General features: G+C 44.3%; 1 protein-coding gene and 1 long non-coding RNA gene across 2 annotated transcripts in view; both read left to right on the top strand.

The window, feature by feature from the left end:
- Window positions 1-23,516, top strand: part of LOC102167253 — a 169,151-nt gene that overhangs the window by 53,984 nt on the left and 91,651 nt on the right. Inside the window, exons 2-3 of the long non-coding RNA XR_002338650.1 lie at window positions 8,617-8,716; window positions 19,540-19,601. This is a non-coding gene — a long non-coding RNA (uncharacterized LOC102167253). The remainder of the gene's footprint in view (window positions 1-8,616; window positions 8,717-19,539; window positions 19,602-23,516) is intronic.
- Window positions 6,816-7,545, top strand: FAHD1 (fumarylacetoacetate hydrolase domain containing 1). Its single transcript, XM_021073219.1, is given in 4 exon segments — window positions 6,816-6,978; window positions 6,981-7,158; window positions 7,160-7,260; window positions 7,263-7,545. Coding segments are annotated over 4 exon segments (504 nt in total). The 5' UTR covers window positions 6,816-6,887; the 3' UTR covers window positions 7,397-7,545.

The raw sequence follows: 23,516 nt of genomic DNA on the forward strand, positions 1-23,516 counted from the left end.
TTGGCCTTTTTTCCCCCTTTTTCAGCCACATCCGCAGCATATGGAAGTTCCCAAGCCAGGGATCAAATCTAAGCTGCAGATGTGACCTACACCACAGCTCTTTAACCCACTGTGCCAGGCCAGGGATGGGATTGAACTCGCACTGCCTCAGAGACAATGCTAGGTCCTTAACCTCCTGTACCACAGGGGGAGCTCCCATATTTGGCCTTTTAAATCTTTTTTAAAATTGCCTATTTGTGTCTTTTGCCCATTTTTTTTTCTGCCTGCATTATCTTTTGTTTACTGACAATAAGTTTTTAATGTTAAGGTTATTAGGTATTTATTTGCCATCTTGGTTGCAAATATTTCTTTTCAGTTTGTTTCTTGCCTTTGATTTAGCATATGCATATTTCAAAATTGTATATTGCCAAATCCATAAATTTTTAATTTAATTTTTATTTTTTATTAAAATTTTTATTTATTTAATTTTTAGGGCTGCAGGTGTGGCATATGGAAGTTCCCAGGCTAGGAGTTGAATCTGAGTTATAGCTGCCGGCCTATGCCACAGCCATAGCAATACCAGATCTCAGCCACATCTGTGACCTACACCATAGCTCACAGCAACATCAGATCCTTAACCCACTGAGCAAGGCCAGGGATCGAACCTGCATCCTCATGGATATTAGTTTGTTACTGCTGAGCCACAAGGGGAACTCTTATTTAATTTTTAAGCCATCAACAATTTTATTTAATTTTTCCTTTTGTGTCATATCTAGAAAAATCTCTCAGATTTTTCTCCTAAGATTACAGGTTTACCTATGTGTTTTTTCCAATGCCTTTTAGGTTTTGTTTTGACGGGTAAATCCTCATAGTTTAATTTCAATACAGTTTAAACTAATATCCAAATCAAAGGACATGTTATCAGGAGAAAGATTTTGATTCAGTATGTGAATGAGATTTCTAATGATTTAAAAGTGTACAAAAAAAGAAGAGATTGACAGCTGCGGAAATAAGCTAATCTTATTGCTTGACCTTCCACCAGGGTTTAAGAATTGCCTGGCATTCTCTAAGTACTCAATTAACATTTGCTGAATGAACCAGAGAACAAGAGACATTCATGGCACCTTTCAATGCTGCTTCTCTGACTTGGCTTGGTTTCTAGCTCACAGCATCTCCGCAAATCATTCCAGAAAAATCGGAGACTATGGCTCTCAGGGGTGAAGCAGGCGAGAACAGGATGACAGGGAAAGAGAGCTGATACCAGAGGCTCTGCTTCTCAAGTCTCAACTTCCACATGTTGAGTAAAGATTTGAGGGCTCATTGCTGTTGGCTGGGTGCTGAGATGCGAGCAAAATAGGGTGAGCCCATCCTTAGCCAAAGGGATTTACAAGCGGGGTGGGGAGATGAAGCAGGACCTCCTGAGGACTGAAGGAATAGCACTCGTGATGTAGAGGGAGAGGCTGTAGGACTGGGGATGGGGGGTGCTGCAGAATCTTGAAAACAGGCAAGATGCAGGTTATGAGTTGAGTTCCAGAGGTGCTCTAAGTGGTTCTTCCCTGAATGACTCTCCTAAGAAGCTCTCTGTTCAGAAAACTGAAGAAATCACCACAAGGGTTAAGAGTTTCTTCTCTACTTTTTCAAACAACTCAGTGAGTCAGGGGAGAAGAAATTGGAAGTACTTAAAATTATAAATGAAACATCGGTACACATGTGTCTATACGCATACCCACATACAAACCCCAGATGTGTGTACATGTACATATATGTACCTGTCTGATGTTTGATTTGTTTTTTTAAATTTTTATTTATTTTTTTCTGAATAAAGATCACTGCACTTTCCTGATTATACCAACCCAGGGTAAAGGGAGGGTCTTGACGATAGGGACAAAATAAGAATTTGTCTCTGCCTCACATGTTCAATGGAGACTTTAGCCCCCAGCCCCCCTCCAAGGACTCATGAACAGGTCTGCCTCCTCTTGGCAACCTAGAGCATCTGCTGTTTCTGCCACTCTAGTTTTCCCATCTCAGGGATGTCAGCAGCAGCAGCAGCTCTGCCTCCTGTTTTCTGACTGCCCCTGCCGTCTGCCATATATGCCCAGCTGACCAGCACCCAGGAGATGAAGGACAATGTCTGCATCCAGGGCTGACTACAGAAGCTACTGAATTTGCATAGGGTTCCTGTGGTTTTCATTTTAATGGCTCTGTTATTTGACCTTTCACCACCAAGTTTCACATGAATCTTTGGGGCCTGGGCAGAGGGATGGCTTGATGGGCAGCTCTATGAGAAGCCCCTTCCTCATCCTGACACTGGTTTATTCTGTTTGGAGCGGTCATGGGCAACTCCACATCTCCTCTCCTTTGCTGGACTCTGTTTCTTCAGGCAAAGCCCTCTTGTCCAGATGGGCTGCAGGTCTTGGATGAATGTAGTTTATGGAATAGGTTTACTCATCAGGGCTCACGTGGTGGGTTTCCACATGGGCTCCAGAGCCAGCTGCTCTGGTTTGTACCACTTATTAGCTGGGTGATCCTGGTCACCTGGCTTTACCTCTTTGGGCCTTATACTCGTCTGTAGGGTGGAGATGCTAGTAGTACCTACCTCATATGGAGATGCTCGGAGGTAATATAAAGGAAATGGTTAAAAAAAAAAAGCACCTGGCAGGTGGTAAGCACCTAGTTGAAAAAAGTTAGTAATTATTATTGTAACTTTGAGTTCATTCTCCTGTTTCTTAGATTTTGCTTGATTGGAAAGTTCTAACTGGCATAGACTCCTCATGGCTTTCAAAGTGTTGAAAGATGAAAATAGAGGAGAGCCATTCAAATAGTGCTTATCTCAGGCTTTGTGCTCCTTTTGAGGACCCTTCCTTTTTTTCCTGTGTCCTTTTGAGCTCCAGTTCTTATAGAGAAGGAATAAAAGAAGAACAGGAGAGGAAAAAGAATCACAGGTGGGCAGTAGTATTGAGCATACAAATTTTGGAGTCTGACTTATCTGTCCTTGTCATTTTTAGTGTGACCTTAATTGCTTAAATATTTTGAACTCAAGATCTTTACAGTGAGGTTATTAATTATCTTACGGGTAGGGGTGGGGATTAAAGGAGAGGGTTTATATGGTAGCGACTCAGTAAGTGTTCATTTCTAACCTCCCTCCTGCCCTTACTCAATAAGATGAACCAATGTCGTAAGTTGCCTGCCAGTGACATAGACCTTGGAAAAATTCAGAAGCCTTCAAAAGATTATTTTGAAAGAGTTTATCCAGCAACATTCATTCCATAATGCTTTCTCTTATCATATTAAAAAAAAAATCTTTTAGAGCACGGGGCTTGTCTGCAGCAGGTACAGATGAAATCTGCCAGTGGCAGCTGGATCCAAAGATGGCAGTTCCATCACTTGCTGAACCACTTCTCCTTCTGACTGCTGGTGTTGTGAAATGATGTGGGCAATTGACACATTTTGTCACTTTCCATCTGTTCCCCCCTCTCCCCTCTTCATTGGTATTTTTGGAAGAATAGTTAAGTATGTCAACCTTAGAAAAAGTCATTATTAAATCTTTCTTGTCATCAAGATGTAGTGGGGTTGTGTGTCATGCCTAACTCTTGGCAGCATCTAAATATGGATTTTAGAAACAAGATGAATCTTTCCCTTGGCCCCTTTTTTCCTTTTGGAAAAGTTCAGCTTCTGCAGGATCTTCATGGTTATTGTTTAGAGCTTATCTCGACTTAGTAGCGAAATGATTTTCCCATTTGAATGGCTTGGCCAAGGTCCACCAAGCCACAGAGAGGTGAGTGGTGACTACCATGAGCTTTGGTACTTACAATAACCAGTTTTTTGGTTTATTAACTTTTTATCTCTGGAACCTAAAATATGGGGTTTTGGCAATATGCTTATGTGCGCCTGCTGACTGGTTGAACTGCTGGGTGAACTGCTGGGTGAATGAACTGATGCTTAGGGTTGTTACCATGGAGAAGTAACAACTGTCAGTATTGCATAAGTGCTCACACTGTGTAAGCAACCAGAGAAGTACGTTAGGTGCCTTATTTGCATCTAGACCCTCCAAAACCACAGCTAGCATTTATCAGGTGCTTACTATGCATCAAATTGTGCTCAGGTTTTATAGCATCTCATTTGATCTTCATACCCTCTTAGGTGGCATAGTTACCTAGTGAGGATGCAAGTGAGTGACTCCAATCAGCTCTCTTCAATGTCCAAGCTAGTTTTATTGGATGATGTACCTGAAAAAAGTCTTTGGGATAAGTCTGAGTAGCTTTAGGCCTGTCTGGATCCAGGTGCAAATGATATTATTGGACCTCTCTCTCCGAATACTGCTTTGCTTTCCTCTGTATTGACCTTGTTCTCAGTAGAAACTCTCTATGGGGTGCATGGCCACCAGTGGCTCTGGCTTCTATCGTCCCAGCCTGAAGACCCAGGTAGAAAGAAAGTGCTTTTGTTCAGTGGCTCCAGCATTCACTCTGAGTGGATTACCTTTGGTTGCATGTTCCAAGGGTAGCTCACAAACTTGAACCAGGAAGGTAGGTGACATTGAGTGGCTGGAGCTGGGTCATGTGTGGGCCCCAGGGGGTAGTGGGGGTAGAAGTAAGATTCATCCCATCCATAGCATATGGACTAAATGTGGCAATTGATGGTATTCACCCCCCAAATTGGACCCTTTAATACAAAGAAGACAAAATATCAGGCATCTACCTCAGTTCTATTATTGGGTCTGCTTCACAGATGAAGAGACTGGGGCTCAGTGAATTGGTGTTATTTGGTCTAAGATCTCCCCATTGGGAAGTGCCAGAGCTGGAATTTGAACCCTCACCCCATTTCCCTTCCATTATTTGGCATATTTGGGGCCTGACCAAATATATTACAGTCCCCATCTCAGGATCACCTCCTGTGCCTTTCTGCTGGCTTGGATTCCTGCAGATTACTGGTGAGCAATTGGGCTCAGTTGTCAAATAAGAAGGAACCCAGTGACACAGGCAGGGGCTGAGAAAAGAGCTCTGCTGTGTGCTGTGAATCTGATTACTGTACATGGTGTATCTGCCCCAAAGAACTGTGGCACAGCCGGTAGGCACAGCGTGAGTTCCTTAGGAAGCAGGGAAGGTGCATGAACTTGACACTCCAAGATATCCCTAGGGAGCCCTGCTGAGCTCTGTTCTCAGGTGCAAAGGAAAGATGAGGCAGGTGGGTTGATTCCACTGTCCTCATGATTGGAGTTGGCAACTTTCTGCAGTTAAACCAAGACCAGTTGCTCCAGACACTGAGTGGTCACCAGGAAGGAGATCTGTGTCCCAGGCCATCCTTCCACAATTTACAGGGTTGTATCTGCAAGTGCTGGACAGAAACTTCTGGTTGCACAGAAGAGGATTTCAGGTGGGTGTACGCAGACGTAGCATGAAATGACAAGGACCACCTGGTGAGAAGTGTATTCCCTTCTCAGTTTTCTATCAGTCCTTCTGATCAGCATCTCCCCAAGACTATTCCCTTGATGTAGACACATCCCAGTACCCAATCACCACTGTCTCATTTTCTTTCTCACACTAGCAGGATGGGCTTCAAGTGCAGAGCCTTTGACAGGCAATAGCATCCAGCTGAAATGGCACTGACTTCAGCTTTTATTGTATTTATCTCTATGATTTTCTTCCATTATGGCATGTGGTACTGGTGTTCTACTTATGGTAGACATACATTTTTGTATACAAAACAGTAAATTTTATGGAGTTCCCATCTTGGCTCAGTGGTTAACGAATCCGACTAGGAACCATGAGGTTGTGGGGTTTGATCCCTGGCCTTGCTCAGTGGGTTAAGGATCCAGCGTTGCCGTGAGCTGTGGTGTAGGCTGCAGAAGCGGCTCAGATCCCGAGTTGCTGTGGCTGTGGTGTAGGCCATTGGCCACAGCTCCGATTCAACCCCTAGCCTGGGAACCTCCATATGCCACGGGAGCGGCCCAAGAAATGGCAAAAAGACAAAACAAACAAACAAACAAAAAGACCAGTAAATTTTAGTAAAAGAAGGTGAGTAGGTTGAAAGATAATATTCTTCATTGCATGTATCTTATATGTATCAGTCAGGGTTCAACCAAATAAACAGAGGTAGTAGGACATATGTATTAAAGGAATTATTGCAAGGGGCTCACGTAGTTGTGGGTCTGGCTAGATGAGTTTGAAGTCCATAGGTGGGTGGTCACTGAGGACAGGCTGGACTGAACTTGCTTCCACAGGTGGAATTCCTTCTGCTTCTTGGAACCCTCAGTCTCATTCTTAAGGTTTCAACTGCTTGATTCAGATATCCCAGATCATCTGGGATAAACTCCCTTACTTAAAGTCAACTGACTATGGACTTCAATTACACCTGCAGATGCTTTCACTGAAACACCTAGATGATGTTTTTATTGAGTAACTGTGGACTGTTATCTAGCCAGGTTACCGCAGGGGTATCCCGCTAGATAGCGGCACACGTGACAGCCTAGTTGAGGTTGTGAAAGAGCTAAGTGAATGATGGGCAGGTGTTACCTGAACCAGGGATGTGGGGCAAATGGCTAGGATATTAAGTCCTGATGAGGGAGCTGAGAGTTCAAGCCGGAAGTGAGACTCTCTATGAATGGGGATGGATATTTTAGCCACCTGAGTATTGGCAGTAGGGGGAAGATGGAGCAGGGAGAGCAGAATACAGCAGCCTGCCTTGTCTGCTGTTTTCTCTTAGGTATGTTTTCTAAGGGACGAGCTTCTGTTTGCCTTTATTTTCCTAATTTCAACTACTCAGCTTAATATAGGTAAATTTATTCTTAGAAAAAGTCTGTAGGCCTCAGGCCCAGATGCTGTGTGGACCTGTGGGTGACCTGAGACGCCAGGGGGCCCTAAGGCAGCCACCGGAGACTCCCAAGAGGACGAGTTTGTGTGACTCTGGGGGCCATGAGCAGGAGCGTGGCTACCACCAGGCCATTGTCCTGCTTCTGGGAGTTGGGGAAGAGCATCGTGTGTGTGAGCAAGAATCTCAAGGACCACTCAGGGAGATGCGGAGCCCAGTGCTGAGTGAGCCAGAGCTCTTCTCAAAGCCTGCACTGCGTAGGCTTGGCTATGCCCTATGTCTGGACATGACCGCCAGATATGTGTAGGACAATTTCAAGAAGAAGGGGCTTCCCTGGACTCTGACCAAGAGCTCCATGGCCTCCTGCCCCATCAGTGTTCCTGCCCAAAGAGAAGATCTTTGACCCTCATAACCTACAACACTGGTTCAAGGTCAGTGGGGAACTCCGACAGGAGGGTGAGACATCCTCCATGATTTTCCCATCCCCTGTGTCATCAGCTATGTTTCTAAGATAATGACCTTGGCGGAAGGAAATATCATCTTGACTGGGACACCAAAGAGAGAGGGACTCATTGAAGAAAATGATGCAGTCCAGGCATCATTTGACATATAGGGAGTTGTCAATATGAGATTTAAGGTAGAAAAGCCAGAATAGTGAGTCTATGCTAAGCATCCTAACTTCTTTTTTGTCTTTTTAGGGTCACATCCAAGGCATATGGAGGTTCACAGGCTAGGGGATGAATCAGAGCTGAAGCCGCCGGCCTACACCAGAGCCAAAGCAATGAGGGATCCGAGCTGTGTCTGCGACCTACACCACAGCTCACAGCAACGCTGGATCCTTAACTCACTGAGTGAGGCCAGAGATCGAACCTGAGTCCTCATGGATGCTAGTTGGGTTTGCTAACCACAGAGCCACAACGGGCACTCGCACTCTAACTTCTTAACACAAGTTTCAGGGGAAAAGGAAACATGACAAAAGCAAGCAAAAGTTAATTGTGACCACCTTTAATAAGAAACCAGCTTTAAAATGATTGAATTACCATGGCTCAATCAAGGAAGATGGATCTTACAAGAAAAACTTGATCTAGAAGAAATGGGCCAGAAATGGAAATGAGGAAAAAAAAATGTTTCTTCTAGGAAACAACAAGCCAAATGCTCAAATGACTTAGCTTCCTTCCTAAAACTGGACTAGTTAAGCCTTTTCAGAGGATCATTCTGGGACCAGGTGTTCAAGGCTTAACATCTGCAAAGGAAGCAGAAAAGTGTGTTTCATCAGTGTTTCCAAAATTTCCTTGATCATGAAAATCATCTGGAGGTATTTGTAAAAAGGAAAATTTCCAAATTACTGGCCCATCCCAGGGCCAATTAATTAATTAAGGAACTGATTAATCTGCAGCGCTCCAAGTGATTCTTATCATGGAAATGTGGGAAAACACTACCTAGTCAGTTAATTAAAACTTGTATCTAATAAGTGAGCAATTAATGAAGACCTCACTAGTTTACTTAGGATGTGTATTCTGGTCTATAGATTCTGAGTTCAGGAGATATTTTTGAAATAGTTGTTTCCCAAATAAATGTGCTGTTTTTATGTGCCCCTCCCCCCAAAAAAGTGTGCAAAATCTGCAAAAGGGTAGGATTCCAATCCTATAACCAGGTGTTGACTATGATACTCATAAACCCTCCCCCCATCACCAGTGATACCCCTTTACCAAACTCTCTCACTGTCAGATGGATGCTTCATCTTTGAAGCTCTGAGGTCACCCCATCCAATGATAATAGTCATGGAATTGGAAATATAATTATAGAATTATTAATCAAATCTGTTTTCTCCAGATTGAAGAAACAACTGAAAAGGGCTATGGGGAACTTCTGCCCATTACAGCAATTGGACAATGATGCGGAACTCTCGCTTCGATGAGAAGATTGACTCCGAGTGAGTCTCCTGGGGATGCAAAGGGAGGAGGAGGGCAGGGCAGTTGGTTTCACTTTTTAAAGAGCAGGATTTTCTACTTCCTTTGGAAGCCTTAATTAATTTTCTGGACTGTGAGCTGTGCCTCTGTAGAACACAGAGAACTGATCAGATTTCGGTGCTTGACTCATGGAGCAGTGGTGCTAAGTGAACGTCTCTGCTGACATTCCGAGATTGACATGCTGGCAAGTGAAGTGTAGCCTTGAAATTTCTCTTTCATCACTGCCAATGTGTGCAGTGTTTGTCTGGGTCATTTGTCTGGGCTGGTCCTCCCCCCAGAGCAGCAGGTGTTCCCGCCTGTGGACCTGATGGGCTGATTTCACTTGCGTCACTTTCTAACATTGGCCAGAGTGAGATGGGTGGGTTGGGTGCCTTTCTCATGTTCACTGGTATCTGAAAAGCAAATCAGATTTCTGGGGCTCCCCAGGGGAAAATGCTCTTATTTAAGTCTTTTGAAGTCAGAGGAAAACTTTCTTTTTTTGTGTGCCAAACTTTCTTTTTTGTGGCAAGTTTTGCCCATGACATTCAACTAGGTAAATGGGTCTCATTTCAAAGGCCCACCTCAGCTGAGTGGGAGGGGCTGCCTGAGGGCAGGGAGGGTGCCAAGCTTTCCTGGGCCCCAAAGAGGTAAGAGTCAGGAGATTGTTAGTGATGTATATCAGGGGTTGTGGGTGTGGGGGTAAGAGTGAGACCATAGAATGTAAACAATGAAACCATAGAATGTAAAGGTTAAGATTTAGATTAAGGTAGAGTTTCTCTGTTTTGGGTCCTCACTTATGTTGCCAAGTACTTGAGGGAAGAGTTTGGGACCCTCATTTATAGTGCAGGGGACTGGTTCCTTTAGACAACCTCCTCTCTTGCCCTGTGTGTGCCCAATGCCCTCCAGGATCATGACCCTGCCAAGGCTGTCCCACATTGGGGAGCGGATTTTCCTGTCTTGTCCAAAGATGGGAAAGCGTTCCATTGCTCACCTCTGGCTGAATCTCCTCTGCATAATTTAGAATTTGGGCTTGGCTTCATGGTGTGCTAGCTTGGCTTTTCATGGCTTAACCCCCTGGAGGGTTTATTTTTCTCTTGTAACAAGAATCCTGCAGGCGGGCTTTGCACAAGTAGCAGCTCCACTGTGTTGTCAATTTTTCAGGCTTCTGGTCTTTGTGCTCCACCATCTCTAGCACGTGGCTTTCATTCTTGGGTTTCTCATCTCATGGTTGTAAAGAGAACTGCTTCCCCTGCAGGCCCCGGGTCCATGTTCCAAGAGGAAGAAGAGAAGCCGGAAGAGCACGGGACATGGGCCCATTGAACTGGTCCCCCTTTTATCAACATCCAGCAGATTTCTGCTTCCATGCTCCTATCTCACCAGCCAGAACTGGGTCACATGGTCCCTTGTAGCTGCAAAGGAGTCTAGGGTGTTGCTGGTTTTAAGCAGGAAGGGCAGAGCAGACGCTGGGTAGGCAACCAGCAGGGATAGTGCAGCCTCCCAAACACCACCTCATCTTGCCTCTGTGTCTTAAAGACATTCCCTGAACCTCCAGCCACACTGGTTCCAGAATCCCCCTCCCACCCCCAATAGCTCCCCGACCCAGGTGGTCATGGAAGTGCCCTGCTCAGACCTTCTTGCTGGGGGTGGGGTTGGGGGTGGGGGAGGAGCACAGCTGAGAAACAGCCTCAGCTGCCCACCTTTGGGTCCCCCAGGATATTCATGGTGAGATCACTCTTCCCCTGGGTCGGTCCAGCCTATGACTGAGTGCAACAGGGTCACCTGAGTTGGCCATTCCCGCTCAGCCTGGGACTTCACTAATAGACAACCTTTTCTCAGAGCCTCTCCGTCAGCCTGGCCAAAGCTTTCCCAGGGCTGCCCTGGAGTCTGAGGCCCTTCCCACCTAATTGTCCCTCCCCCCTTCTCCTCTCCTGGGTGTTAGACTGACATTGTGGTCTGAAGGCTCTCCTCCCTTGCTTTATCCCCTTTTATCCTTTGTAGGCATTTTCCCCCAATAAACCTCTTGCATGTTTTATGCTATCTTGGCATCTGTTCTTTGGAGAAATGGCACTGACTTGCCTCCCTCCCCACATGTTCAGACCCTTTTCCTTATCTGGAGAAATTGTGCTCTCTGATCTCCAGTTTGCAGTGAAAGGCACATAGTTTTCTCTGCAGCCTCCTCATGGCCCCTTGGCTCCTAAAGAAGGGAGAACCCAAGGTGGATCCTTCGTTTGAATCTTTTGTGCAGATTTTCCCTTGCCACACATTGAATCAATCACCTTTATTGAGAGTTCGTTATGCACCAGGCCTTGTGTTAGGTGCGGGGGGAGGCCAAGTCTTAGCAGTCTGGGTCTCTGCCCTGCTGGTGCTCACAAGCTCATGGTTTAGGAAAGATCCTTAGCTTTCCAGTGGTAGGGGGTGTCCCCTACCCACTGGCAGTCTTTCTAAATTCTGGAGTCCTGTCCGGCATTTCTCCCTTTTGAACCTCTGCCACTTTCCGGGCAAATGACAGAAGAAGCACAGCAGCTGTTGCCCCTGCGTCCAGCACATCAAAAAAAAAAAAAAGAAAAGTCCAGGTAACACTGGCCTGGCGTAACCATGGCAACCTTAATGGGACACAATGACCCAGCAAAAATCCAGCCCCAAGCTCATTGTAAAATGCGAGGGAGCTCTGTCTCTGCTCCAGATCCTTGGGAGGGAAAGGTGCCTCGCTTCCTACTGTGGGCCAATAGTTTCCCCTAATAAAACAGAGGCAGGCGATGCTGCCCTCAGAGGGAAGACAAGCAGGAAGCCCCGATGCAGTGCAGGATGGTTTTCTGTGGCCTGTGAGCTGGGTTGACACGTTCATCTGGCCACTTATTTCCATGCTCTGGGTCTGCCTTGGGCTTGCCAAATAAAGCCACCTGGGCACTCCATCTGTGGAAGGAACATGGGACATCTTATATGCAAATATGCATGTACATGTGCACATGCTGCCAGGCATGAGGATGAGGCAGAACTGTCCTGTGCAGAATTCCTTATGTCAGTCTCCTCTTCTCACCTTGTGTGGCTGAGAATGGCTCCATTGCAATACATGCTGGTACCAGCGATGCATTTTCTGGTCCCTTTGCTCAAAGCTGCCTTTCCGTGGCTTTCAGGTTTAGATCCAAGTGTCATATCCTCAGAGTGGCCCATCCTGACCCCTATAGTGGCACCCCTCCCCCCCAGTGACCCTGTCTTCCATCACTCCGACTTCTCCATGGTCCTTAACCTCTTCTCCATGTAACCTTGCCCATTGGTGTGCTGGTTTTTGTTCTCTGCTCCCACTTGCATGTCACTTGCATGTCTATCATGTTTTGTCTTATTGGCATCTAGCAAAGGGCCTGGCACAAAGTAGATGCTCAGTAAATACCCATTGAATGACTGGCTGGATGCTTTTTTCAGGTACTTGGTGGCTAATAGTGGCAGCAGAATTGGGAATCCGTAATCAGGGCAGTACAGGGAAGACCCCAATCTTGAAGTCCCTTTAAAAATCTTTTTCTAGGAGCTGCCCCTCTTGCCCCTCCAGGTGCCATGACATTTGATGATGTTTGGCTGTAGGTGGCCATTGGTTCTCACCTGCTGGGGAAATCAGGGCCTCTACTCTTGGGGGGCAGGGAATCAGTGATGGAGGGGAGCGGAGAGGGGGCAATGGAAAAGAGGTGGCTCCACGCTCCATCTTTAGGTGTGTATGCATATTTCTATAACTTGATCCTACTGTATTATTAAAAGCCCCGTGCTGAGTATGGCAAGCTGGGAGGTCTCAGGTAGAACCAGAGAGATGTCTCTATTTAACTCATAAGCTGATGACATCCTGCTGGGTCTCAAAAATTAAAATGAAAAATAAATTAGAAACTCCTCAACCCCTGACTCTTCAAACCTCATTTTACAAGGCACAAGTCATTCTCCTTTGGTAATAGCCATGCGATGGAAAGGCTTGTTTCTGCTGTTACTTGGCTGGGGGCTAATTTGTACCCAGTTGCAGTTCTGTCAGGGGATGAGCAAAGTTATCGAATATTTGAATGCTTTAGGGCTGGAAGATTATTTATTTATTTACTTATTTATTTAATTTGTCTTTTTAGGGCTGCACCTGTGGCATATGGAAGTTCCCAGACTAGGGGTCAAATCAGAGCTACAGCTGCCGGCCTAGCCACAGCCATAGCAACACCAGATCTGAGGCGAGTCTGTGACCTACACCAGAGCTCATGGCAATGCCAGATCCTTAACCTACTGAGTGAGGCCAGGGATTGAACCCATGCCTTCAGGGATACTAGTCGGGTTCATTACCGCTGAGCCATGATGGGAACTTCTGAAAGATAGTTTATAAATGGGATTGATACCCTTCTGTTGAGCTTGAAGCTGGTGATGCAATGCTGTGGCCAGCGCTTAGGTTAAATGCCCTGTGGCAGAAATTTGGGGGACAGGAATGATGGGACTGTCTCACATTCCTTTGACCAGTGACTACAGCTGTAGAATGACACTTGTACTAGTCCCAGTGATGCTGAACATTTTTTGAGACTGACAGTTGCCTTCTCCCTGATTAGAGAGGTAAGCCTGGAGAGCTGGGAAGTAAGTCCATCTCATCAGGATGGGGGGGTGGTGGTGAAGGAGGGGTGACAGCCACTGCAGCACCACCTCAGCTAGCCTGCTTCTGGTCATTATGGCTGGATGGTGATGACCTGGTGCCTTGAATAGGATTGTTCCCTACTTTGGGTTGAGAGCTCTAGACTTTTACTCTGAGAGTTCTAGACTTTTACTCTGCTGCTCACCCTCCTCTGCTTGTAGTCCCGAAACAGATCAGTTTGATTGTTCTTTGCTGAGGCTGATGTGATGAACTCTGCCTCTGTCCCCAGTCGTCTCATTTCCTAGGTGCTTTGGACTTAGTGAATGGTTTTCCTTTTCTGGCCTTACTATTCCCTTCAGCCACAATCATCGCTTCCCTCCTCTTCTGGCAGCTGAAGGTGTTTGATGTCAAGCCTAACTTCCCCAAATCCAATGAAAGGCACAGAGGCTGAGCTGTTATCTGATATCATGGCTTGGTTTACTCAAGGTGATATTTTGCTTTCTCCCCAGTGACTCTTCATGTTTCTCCATCTAACATTTTTGGAATCACTTAATTCCTTAGTGCCCATGCAAATTCTCCTGCTGTTCTAAAAAAGAGGGCTCTATTTTTCTTTGTTTGCTTCTTTTTAGGGCTGTACCTGCAGCACATGGAAGTTTCTGGGCTAGGGGTTGAGTCATAAATGTAGCTGCCAGCCTATGCCACAGCAACAGCAACACCAGATCTCAGCCACATCTGCACCCTACACCACAGCTCACGGCAATGCCAAATCCTTAACCCACTGAATGAAGCCAGGGATTGAACCTGTGTCCTCATGGATACTAGTCGGGTTCATTACTGCTGAGCCACATTGGGAACTCTAAGAGGGCTGTATTCTTGATCACATTAAGGCATTTAAAATGTATCTTGGGGGTTTGATTTCCCAGTGATCACCTACTTCTCCCAATCACTGGGGGAAGGAGTATCCCTCACTCCCTGATTTAAGGGTGAGGTCGATTTTCTTTGCAAAGTCTTTGAGTCTCAGGGGTGGTGAAATTGTGGTACTGGAAAACCTTGAAGACCTGTTGGCTTGAGAAATGTAGAGGTGAGACCAAAGTAGAGGGGGGAAACCATTGGTACATGAGATTTTATTTATTTGTTTTATTATTTATTACTTTTTTTTTGGCACCTGTAGCATACAGAAGTTCAGGGGACAGGGATCAAACCTGAGCCATAACAGTGACAATCCCAGATCCTTAACCCACTAGGCCATCAAGGAACTCTGGCATGTGAGATTGACAGTTGACAAGCTACCTTCACATCCTTGGGAACATAATGCTTATGGTTCTGGATGTTTCCTGCCAACAAAGTGGAGCAAAAGGAATCAAGTGTGTGGTGTCAGATACTGGGCGTCAGAGTCAGGTGAAGGCAGAGAAAATCTCTGTGCAAGATCTCTGAGGTTGGACTTGTGTGGGCATCACTCAGTTTAGCTTCAAGATCATGGCCTTTTTAGGAAGAAAAAAAGGAAGAAATATAGGCTTAAATGTGTCCTGTGTACCAACAAATATTCAGATGCTTGATTAAAAAATAGTAAAATAGATACAACTTATTGAGCTCCTACTGATTCATTTTTTTTGGAGTTTTTTTTTTTTTAATTGACATGGTTGACTTGCAATGTTGTGTTCACTTCTGCTATATAGCAAGGTGATGCAGTTATGCATATACTCTTTTAAATATTCTTTTCCATTATGATTTATCTCAGTATATGGAATATATTCCCTTTGCTATACAGTAGGACCTTGTTGTTTATCCCTTCCATATGTAATGTCTACAGCTACTAACCCCAAACTCCTAGTCCATCCCTCCTCCACTGCCCCTCCCCCTTGACAATTGTAAGTCTATTCTCTGTGTCTTTGGAGCTCCTTATCCTTAAAGAACTTTTCATATGTTAATCTCCAATCATCACAAAAGCCATTCAGGTTGATGGAATTCTCTCTACAGGTAAGACACAACTTCCGAGCAGGTCCAAAGGGACACCTTGATGCCCCCATCCTTCCCCAGCCTGGTGCATCTGAACAAGAGGCACCACCCTTTCCCCATCCCCACCCCCCACCATAGAGGCTGCAAACCTGGCTGTTATCCCAGGTTCCAGTTTCCCTCCCCCTTTCCCTGGCCTTCAGCCCCTGAGTCTGTGTCAGCTCTGCCTCATACCTGAAACTTGCTCATCTCTCTATTTCCATATTTACCAGCCTCATCCAAGTCTGCATGGTTTTCTGAGTCCTTCTCTTGCCCCTCAAATGTCTTTTCCCTACAGCATCAGAGAAGGCTCTATATAATGCACATCACCCAGGGTACTCGAGCCCTGGAGGTTCTTCAGCAACACTCCATTCTTGGCTTGCCCCTTCTACCCACTCGATCTGGTCTCCTCCTCGCCCACCTCCTACACTAGCCCCTTCTAGTCTCTGGAGCATGTCCCCTTGTCAGAATCTTCTTGCATCCGTCTCCTCTGTCTCAAGCACTCCTCTGTCTCATTCTTCCATATCCGTGTCTCTGATCCTTGAGGTCCTGTCAGAAGCCTTGTCAGGCTCCCAAGTTATTCTCCATCAGTGGATTCATTTTAATTTCCTCATAGGTTCAGAAGGGGCTCTGAAATTTGCCTTTTAACAAGCTCCCTTGACCCTGTGACTCTAATGCAGGCAGCCCACACTTTCATGGAAACTGTGTGCAGTTTTCTTATGTGCTGCTACAGCTCAATTCCTTGAGAAACACCTGCGGGAAAGGAGTCCTCTTTTGGAGGTGCCTGTAGAAAAGCCAGATAAGATACAAGACTTTCTTTGTCCTTGATGATATGCAGCAGGTATTGTGACAACCAAAAAATATGGACTAACTCAGCTTGATCTTCCAGTTATGCACCAGATTGGACCCCAGATGTCTTTTAGACACTCCCCCAAACCCTCATTCTTTGAACCTCAACAGGTATAATCAGGCTCCATTGTGGGTACATAAAGGTAGTTGCAAAAGTAGTTTTGGGGAGCAGCTGGGTATTAGAAGTAAGTGTTCGATCTCCCAGTGTGACAGCTGTGGCGGGGATGTTGGTTGTGGAAGAGATGTGTTTGGGTTTGTGTCACATGATCTCATTACGTTCAGCAGTCCTGAGACCAGGAAATGTTGGACTGCTGTGAACCCCGCCACACAGACTTTTGGATTTGGCAGCTGGGTTTGGACATTTCTCATTTTCGGTTGACAGATTTGATGATGTCCCACAGCAATGAATTCTAGAACTGCTCTGAGGCTGCCAAAGATCTGGAAAATTTTTAATATCCCCAAAGGACTTGTGCAATTTTTGGAAAGAGGGGGAAAAAAGGTTATTAAAAGATTATCACACAAAAAGTAAAATAAACAGTAGGGATTTCTTCAGTTCTTTGCTTATTCCAGCTTTTTGGAATTTAGGAAGATGGTGGTTTGCCAAAGTGAGTTGTTTTCTGTATACAGTCTTTAATTGATGTCTTTCCTTCAAATGGTTTCATTTTATCCAGTTTTATGGGTAAACCTAAGCTTGGATTTTTTGGATTTCCTTATTAAAGTAGTGAGGAAGAAGGAAAACATATGTATACATACATATATGCATGTAAACCAACTCTCCTTCAAGTCATTTAGGAAACTTATTTCCTGTATTCTAAGCACAAAGGAGAAATTGGTTCAAAAAAGAACCAACTGTCCTTCCCTCTTATTCTCCCTCCTTCATTTCCCATCTGTTCTCCCAAAGATCTTTACCGAGTGTTTAATTTGCTTCTGTCTTCTTCATGGTGGCATGCATATAATGATGTATAGCACCTGGTATAGTCTCTGCCCTCACTGAGCTTTCGGTTTGGGAATTGGAGTGAAGGAGGGTGAGATACACATTTAATAATTACAGAAATAATTAGCATTTTCATAAACACTATGAAAAAATACAAGATGCTGTGAGAGCTCATTTTAGAGGGTCAGGAAGCCTTCCTTGAGAAGGTACCATTTAAGCTGAGACCTGAGGGATGAAGAGGAGTTGCCTGAGTGAAGTTGAAGAGGGTATGAGCATTCCATGCAAATGTTGGCAAGCAGCAGGTGCAAAGTCTCTGAGGCAGGAAGCACACGGTGCATTTGAACAAACAAAAGAAGGCCAGTATCATATAGAATGATGAGAGTTGAGGTTGGAGAGATTTGCAGGGGTCAGACCTATACAAGTGCCTGTAAGCCAAAGCCAAATTTGTGTACTTAATTCTAGAAGAAAGGGGAAGCCATTGGAATGTTATGTAATGGTTTGTGTTTTTAAAAGCTCACTCTAATGTTAAACTAGTGGAAAGGACTCAAGGGTGAAGAGCAGGAAGACCAGCCGGGAGGCCACAGGAGCAGCTGAGTCATGAGATCATGGTGGTTTGAAAGGGGTGATGGTAGTGAGATGGTGATGGAGAGTAACAAGTATCCTGGAGAAATAGCCAGCAGGTAAAATTCATGATGAAGGGAGAAGGGGGTGTCAGAAGGACTCCAGCGTTTCTTCCTTGAAAGCACAGAAATGCCATTTTCTGACACTGGGAACCTGGAGAAGGTTGGAGGTGGAGAAGATGGCCAGTTTGGTTTTGCACTTGTCAGGCTGAAGCTGCCTTGAGTCATCCTAGTGGAGTTGTCAAAAAGGTAGGTGATATGTAAGACTGGTACTCAGAACACAGATCTATCCCAGAGAGAATCACTTTGGAAATTTCACCATTTGCTAGCACAGGTTGTCCTAAACTCTGTGTCTCTTGCCTAAAGAACATTGCCACTTCAGCTGCTATGCAAGATGCGCAAAAGTGCCAAACACTTGTTCCACCAACTTGGACTTTGAATAAAAGGTGTTTGAAACTCCTTCAATGTGGGGAAGGGAGGGAGAGAGAGAAACCAACACATAAAATTAAGCATCACCATCAGATACTAACATCTACAGAGCTGGGGCAGCAGGGAGTGGTCACAGGACACCATGGTACTAGGACTTGTCATCTACTAGAGAGCAGCTGAAAGATAACATACCTGAAGCTTCTAAAGAATGATCCCTGAGTTCCAAACATCACTGGAGAGTCAGGTAGCAAGCTCCAAGGAAAGAGATAAATGATGCCAGGCATGAGCAAGGAAAGCCCTGAGTCAAGTACTCAGAGAGGCTGATGGGGAAAATCAATAGAAACCAGCCTGTGAAATGCCCCAGATATGGGTCATAAATACATGGTGCTGGGGAGGGTGGCAGGTACATGCCTCCTAAACTCTCTTGGGAGGAAAAGATTTTAACTGTTGGAACTCAAATAGATTTTCAAAATGACACGAAATCACTATGTAAATTGTGGAAAGTAGCTCATAGCTCTATTTGTTCTACTGCAGTGTAAAAAATAAAAAGTACACTCCTCCCACCCCCAACAAAATAAAAAAGCAAAGTAGGAGTTCCCGTCGTGGCGCAGTGGTTAACGAATCCGACTAGGAACCATGAGGTTGCGGGTTTGGTCCCTGCCCTTGCTCAGTGGGTTAACGATCTGGCGTTGCCATGAGCTATGGTGTAGGTTGCAGACGCGGCTCGGATCCCGCATTGCTGTGGCTCTGGCGTAGGCCGGTGGCTACAGCTCTGATTCAACCCCTAGCCTGGGAACCTCCATATGCCGCGGGAGCGGCCCAAGAAATAGCAACAACAACAACAACAACAACAAAAGACAAAAAGACAAAAAAAAAAAAAAAGCAAAGTAAAGCAAAGCTAGGAAGAGAAGGAAGGGCTTTTGCTTGGACATTGGAAAGGACCTCTCACTGGCTGAAACTATCCAAAGGTCACATTTTCTTTTACTCTCTCTCTCCTCTCTCCCCCTTGGTTCCTCTGGGATACCCCCTCCTCCAATCTCGTTCTTCACTCCTTCTGTCATGTGATTTAACAGTTTTGGAAGATTGTGGAATCATTAGGTGGGGAGTCCTAAGAGACAGAGAGATAGCTGTGTTATGGTGTGAAGTGAGAAGTCCCTGTTGAAGACAGTGACGTGTGTTGGGGGTGGGGTGGGGTGGTGTACCTGGGTGGGCAGCAGTGTTAATCTTGCTACAAACTAAGGCAAGGTTCTGCTTCTTCTGACCCTCCCCCAAGAACTTCTTGTTTATTTAGAGAGTGTGGGTACCCAGGTGAGAGAAGGTGAGTGTATTTAGTTGTAAAGAGGAAGGGAGGATACAAGTGTTCCTAAGACTCAGTGCATAAGTTCATTTATTTTTTCTTTGCAGTTATAGAATCACAAGACCCCAGCTAGATCCTGGAATCTGTTTTCCTGATTGCCTTGTCTTGGGTGAGTCACTTAATCTTCCTGATCCTCTGTTCACTGAAAATTTGACACTGATCATCTTTGTCCTACCTTTGTGACACCTAAAAAAAAAAAAACAAAAACAAAAAAACAAGGATGAAATGACACATGTAAATTCTTTACAAAGCAATTAGTCTTTGTTACTACCCTTGATAGGAATTGGACTTCAGTGGCATACACAATAGCACTGTAGAAATATGGGTTAAAAAGTGTAAAAAAACAATGCAGAGGAAAACTAAGAAGGGCAGCTGCATATAGCAGGAATCTGAGGCCAAAGAGATTTCTTATCAGCACTGAGTGTTGAACTTCCTGGCAGAGGAGGCATAAAGGGAAATTAGCTAATGAAGGATGCTAAGTATTTCAGCGAGAGTCATCAGCTTTTTACCAGAAATTACTGCTGGTAATTCCATCCCCTGCTTCTAGCTTAGGGTAGTTTCAGAAAAATAGTGAATTGAACAAATTCAAATAGACCTGATCTTTGCCTTTAGCCTAGTGAGGAGGAGTTTATCATGTGAATCCCTATATTAAGACACTGTGTATAATGTAAGGGGCCAGTTTCCAAAAGCTGCATTACCAGTGGAACAAAAATTGTATTTTTAGGACCATTTCTTTTATTGCCTCCCATTGTTTGGTCAGTCAACAGTCATTTCTGGGGCACTGTCAGCTATGGACACTGCGCTGGTTCTCTGCAGAGGGAAAGGAAGGCTATAAGGACCCAGCATGTCAACTTCTAGAATTTATCCTGAAAAAAAATTCATCATGGGCACAAGAGATATATATGCACAAAAATGTTTACAATATTGTTTGTATAGCAAGGACAATGCCAAAGTCTTTTCATAGAGGAGTAGGTGAATAAATTATAGGACCTCCCTATCATGAAATATTATGCAGCTATTAAGATGAATGAGGCTGAGCCATGTAATTTATCTGGGAAGCATTTTCCCGTGTTATGCTACTTAGTGGTAAAAGCAATTTGCAGAGTGGCATGTAGGCAATGATTTCATCTTTAGGAAAAACTATAATACTAATGATCTATATTTTTTGATACACAACCTGTTGACAAAATATGTACCAAACTGGCAGTTATATTGTGACAAAGATTCTGGGGGAATCTCTAAGATGTGAATTTTATATTGCCTTGTATTACGTGCTATCAGAAAAAGCAATAAAGATACTAAGTACTGTGCAGGGAGCTGTGGATAGCATGATGCAGCAGTTATTGTCCCCACCCTTGCAAAAGTCAAAGTCTAGTAGGGGAGAAAGCCACTAAAGGAATTAGGCCATCATGTGAGTGCTGCAGTGATAGAGCTGTGTCCAGGGGGCACAGGTGCCATGGAGAGGAGCAGGGTGGGGGAAGGGGGGTTGGGAGGACATTGCAGGGAAGTTGATCCTGAGCATGGTTTGGAAAAATACACAGAGTGGCCATAGCCAGGAAGGTACATCAACAAATGCCAAGCAAGGATTCAAAATGGTCACCAGCATATTGGTAACTCAGGAAGCAGCTCAGTTCCTGGGACATTATGACTCATGAGATGCCACAGGAGGCCAGACAGTGGAAGGGACATTTTCAAGACAGATGGGCTAAGGGAGTCACAGAGGGTCAACTCAAGTTTTCCATAGGCCAGTCCTGTGGTTCTGCACACTCCCCCATTTGAAAGAAGTTGGCTTTAAATCAGAACTTAGTTGGTGATCTAAGGGTGAGTCCAGACAATCCTAATCAATCCCCAAGCTTCCTGCAGCACATCGTTCTTAAATCTTGACTTTATGGTTCAGAAGCAAGACACAAGTGCATCAGGGTGAATATATATTCTGAGATGATATCACCAAGATACTTTGATTGATAGCAGGGTGAAGGACAGAGCCTCAAGTTTCTTACTGACAAAAAGAACATGTTTTCCCAGTGTCTTCACATTTGTTTATCCCACAAAGGGCTTTGGCGGACACCTGGGTGACTTGCGTCCATTTTCTCTGGTCTTCAGAGTTGGCCTTCCTGGCACCACATCCCCCTAGAGAGCTCCTTGTGAGACTTTGGCATCCTGACCTGATGAGGTGTTTTAGAAACACAGCTCAGGATGGAGGCGAGTCCCAAATGAACTGTCTCTCTCCAACTCTATTCTCCTGTGGAAGAACTAGAGATGGACAAGGAGAGAGAGAAAGGGGACAGTTATGACGACTGAGGCCAGGACTGCTTGCCAGAAAGGAGCTTCCTGTACCTAACCAGAGACTGTCATCTTGGCTGATTGGAGATCTTCATTTTCTCCCAGTTTCTTTCCATTGGCTGTCCCCACACACAGCCTCTTGGGCACTGTTTTGATCAGTGAAGTGTGTTGGCGGTGCTCATCTTTCTTGTTAACTTATATATGTGACTTTTAGGTGCAGGTGTATAACTTTCTGTTCCCCCAGTGAACTTATTCATGGGTATGACATGCATTCAGAAAGGTGTACAAATCATAAATGTATTACTTGGTAAATATTCACAAACTGAACACACCTGCCAAATCTGTTCCAGATCAAAACAATATTATCGGCACCTTGGACGCTGCCCTCATGCTCTCTTTTCTCTCTCTCCCCCCACCCTTCTGACACAGAATACCCACTCTTACAGTGACTTACAGTGACTTGGGTCAGATTCACCTGTTTTTGAACTTCAAATTGTGTTTGCTTTCGAGTGTTTCTGATTGATTGATTCAACATCATGTTGGTGACATTCACTTGTGTCGCTGCACTTATTTGCAGTTTGAACATTCTTATTGTGCAGTGTTTTTATGAATACTCATCTTACTATTCATGGACATTCCAGTTATTTGAATTTTGAGGTATTATGAGTAATGCCACTAGGAACATTCTTGTGCATGTGTTTAGGTGAACATATGTACACATATTTGTGGGGTTATGTTCCCAGGAGTAAAGTGAATGAGCTGTAGCAATGCATATGTTCAATTTTAGCAGCTACTGCTAAGTGGATTCTCAACATAGTTGTACAAATTTCCCTTCTTACCAGCAGCAATGTATGAGAGCCTCAATTGATTTACATCATCTCGCATAGTTGGTGTGGTTTGCCCTTTTCCTTGTAACCATTCTGGTGGGGGTATGGTGGTATCTGATTGTAGCTTTTTTAATTTTGTCTTTCTCTGGTGACTAAATGAAGCCAATTCCCTTTTCATCTACTTTAGCTAATTTGGATATTCTCTTTTGCGAAGCACTGGTTCAAATATTTGGCCTATTGTTTTTTTGGGCTGTCTTTTACTTAATGATTATAGGATTTCTTAATATATATTGTGGATGGGTCTTCTGTTAGATAAATGTATCACAAATACATATTTGTGACTTAAAAAAAAACTCTTAGTGGTGTCTTTTGATGAATGGAATTTCTTAGTTTTAATGTAGTATGGTTTACCATTTTTTCCCCCCCTTTCTGGCTAGTTTTTCCCTTTTCTGTCTTTTTTCCCTTTTCTGACTTTTCAAGACATCTTTGTCTACTCTAATGTAAAAGAAATATTTTCTGTGTTTTCTTCCAAAAATCTTAGGGTTTTACTTTCAGCATTAGGCCAACAGTTCATCTGAAACTGATGTTTGTGAGTGGTACATGGTAGGGGTCAAACTAATTTGTTTTCCCATATAGATATCCAATTGAATCTGCACCCATAATTTAAAAGAGTGACCTTTCCTACTGCACTGCAGATTCACATTTGTTATAGCCCAGATGACTGCAGCTTTGTGTGTTTATGTTCCTAGACTATCTTCTGTGTCATTGGTCATTTTGTCTGTCCCTATGCCAATACCACACTCTCTTAATTATTGATTTTTTTTTTTACTTAAAAATTAATTTTTAATTTAAGTACAATTGATTTACAGTATTATTTTAATTCCAGGTGTACAGCATAGTGATTCAGTATTTTT

This window comes from Sus scrofa, chromosome 14 (genome assembly GCF_000003025.6).
Source record: "Sus scrofa isolate TJ Tabasco breed Duroc chromosome 14, Sscrofa11.1, whole genome shotgun sequence".
Taxonomy (NCBI): Eukaryota; Metazoa; Chordata; class Mammalia; order Artiodactyla; family Suidae; genus Sus; species Sus scrofa.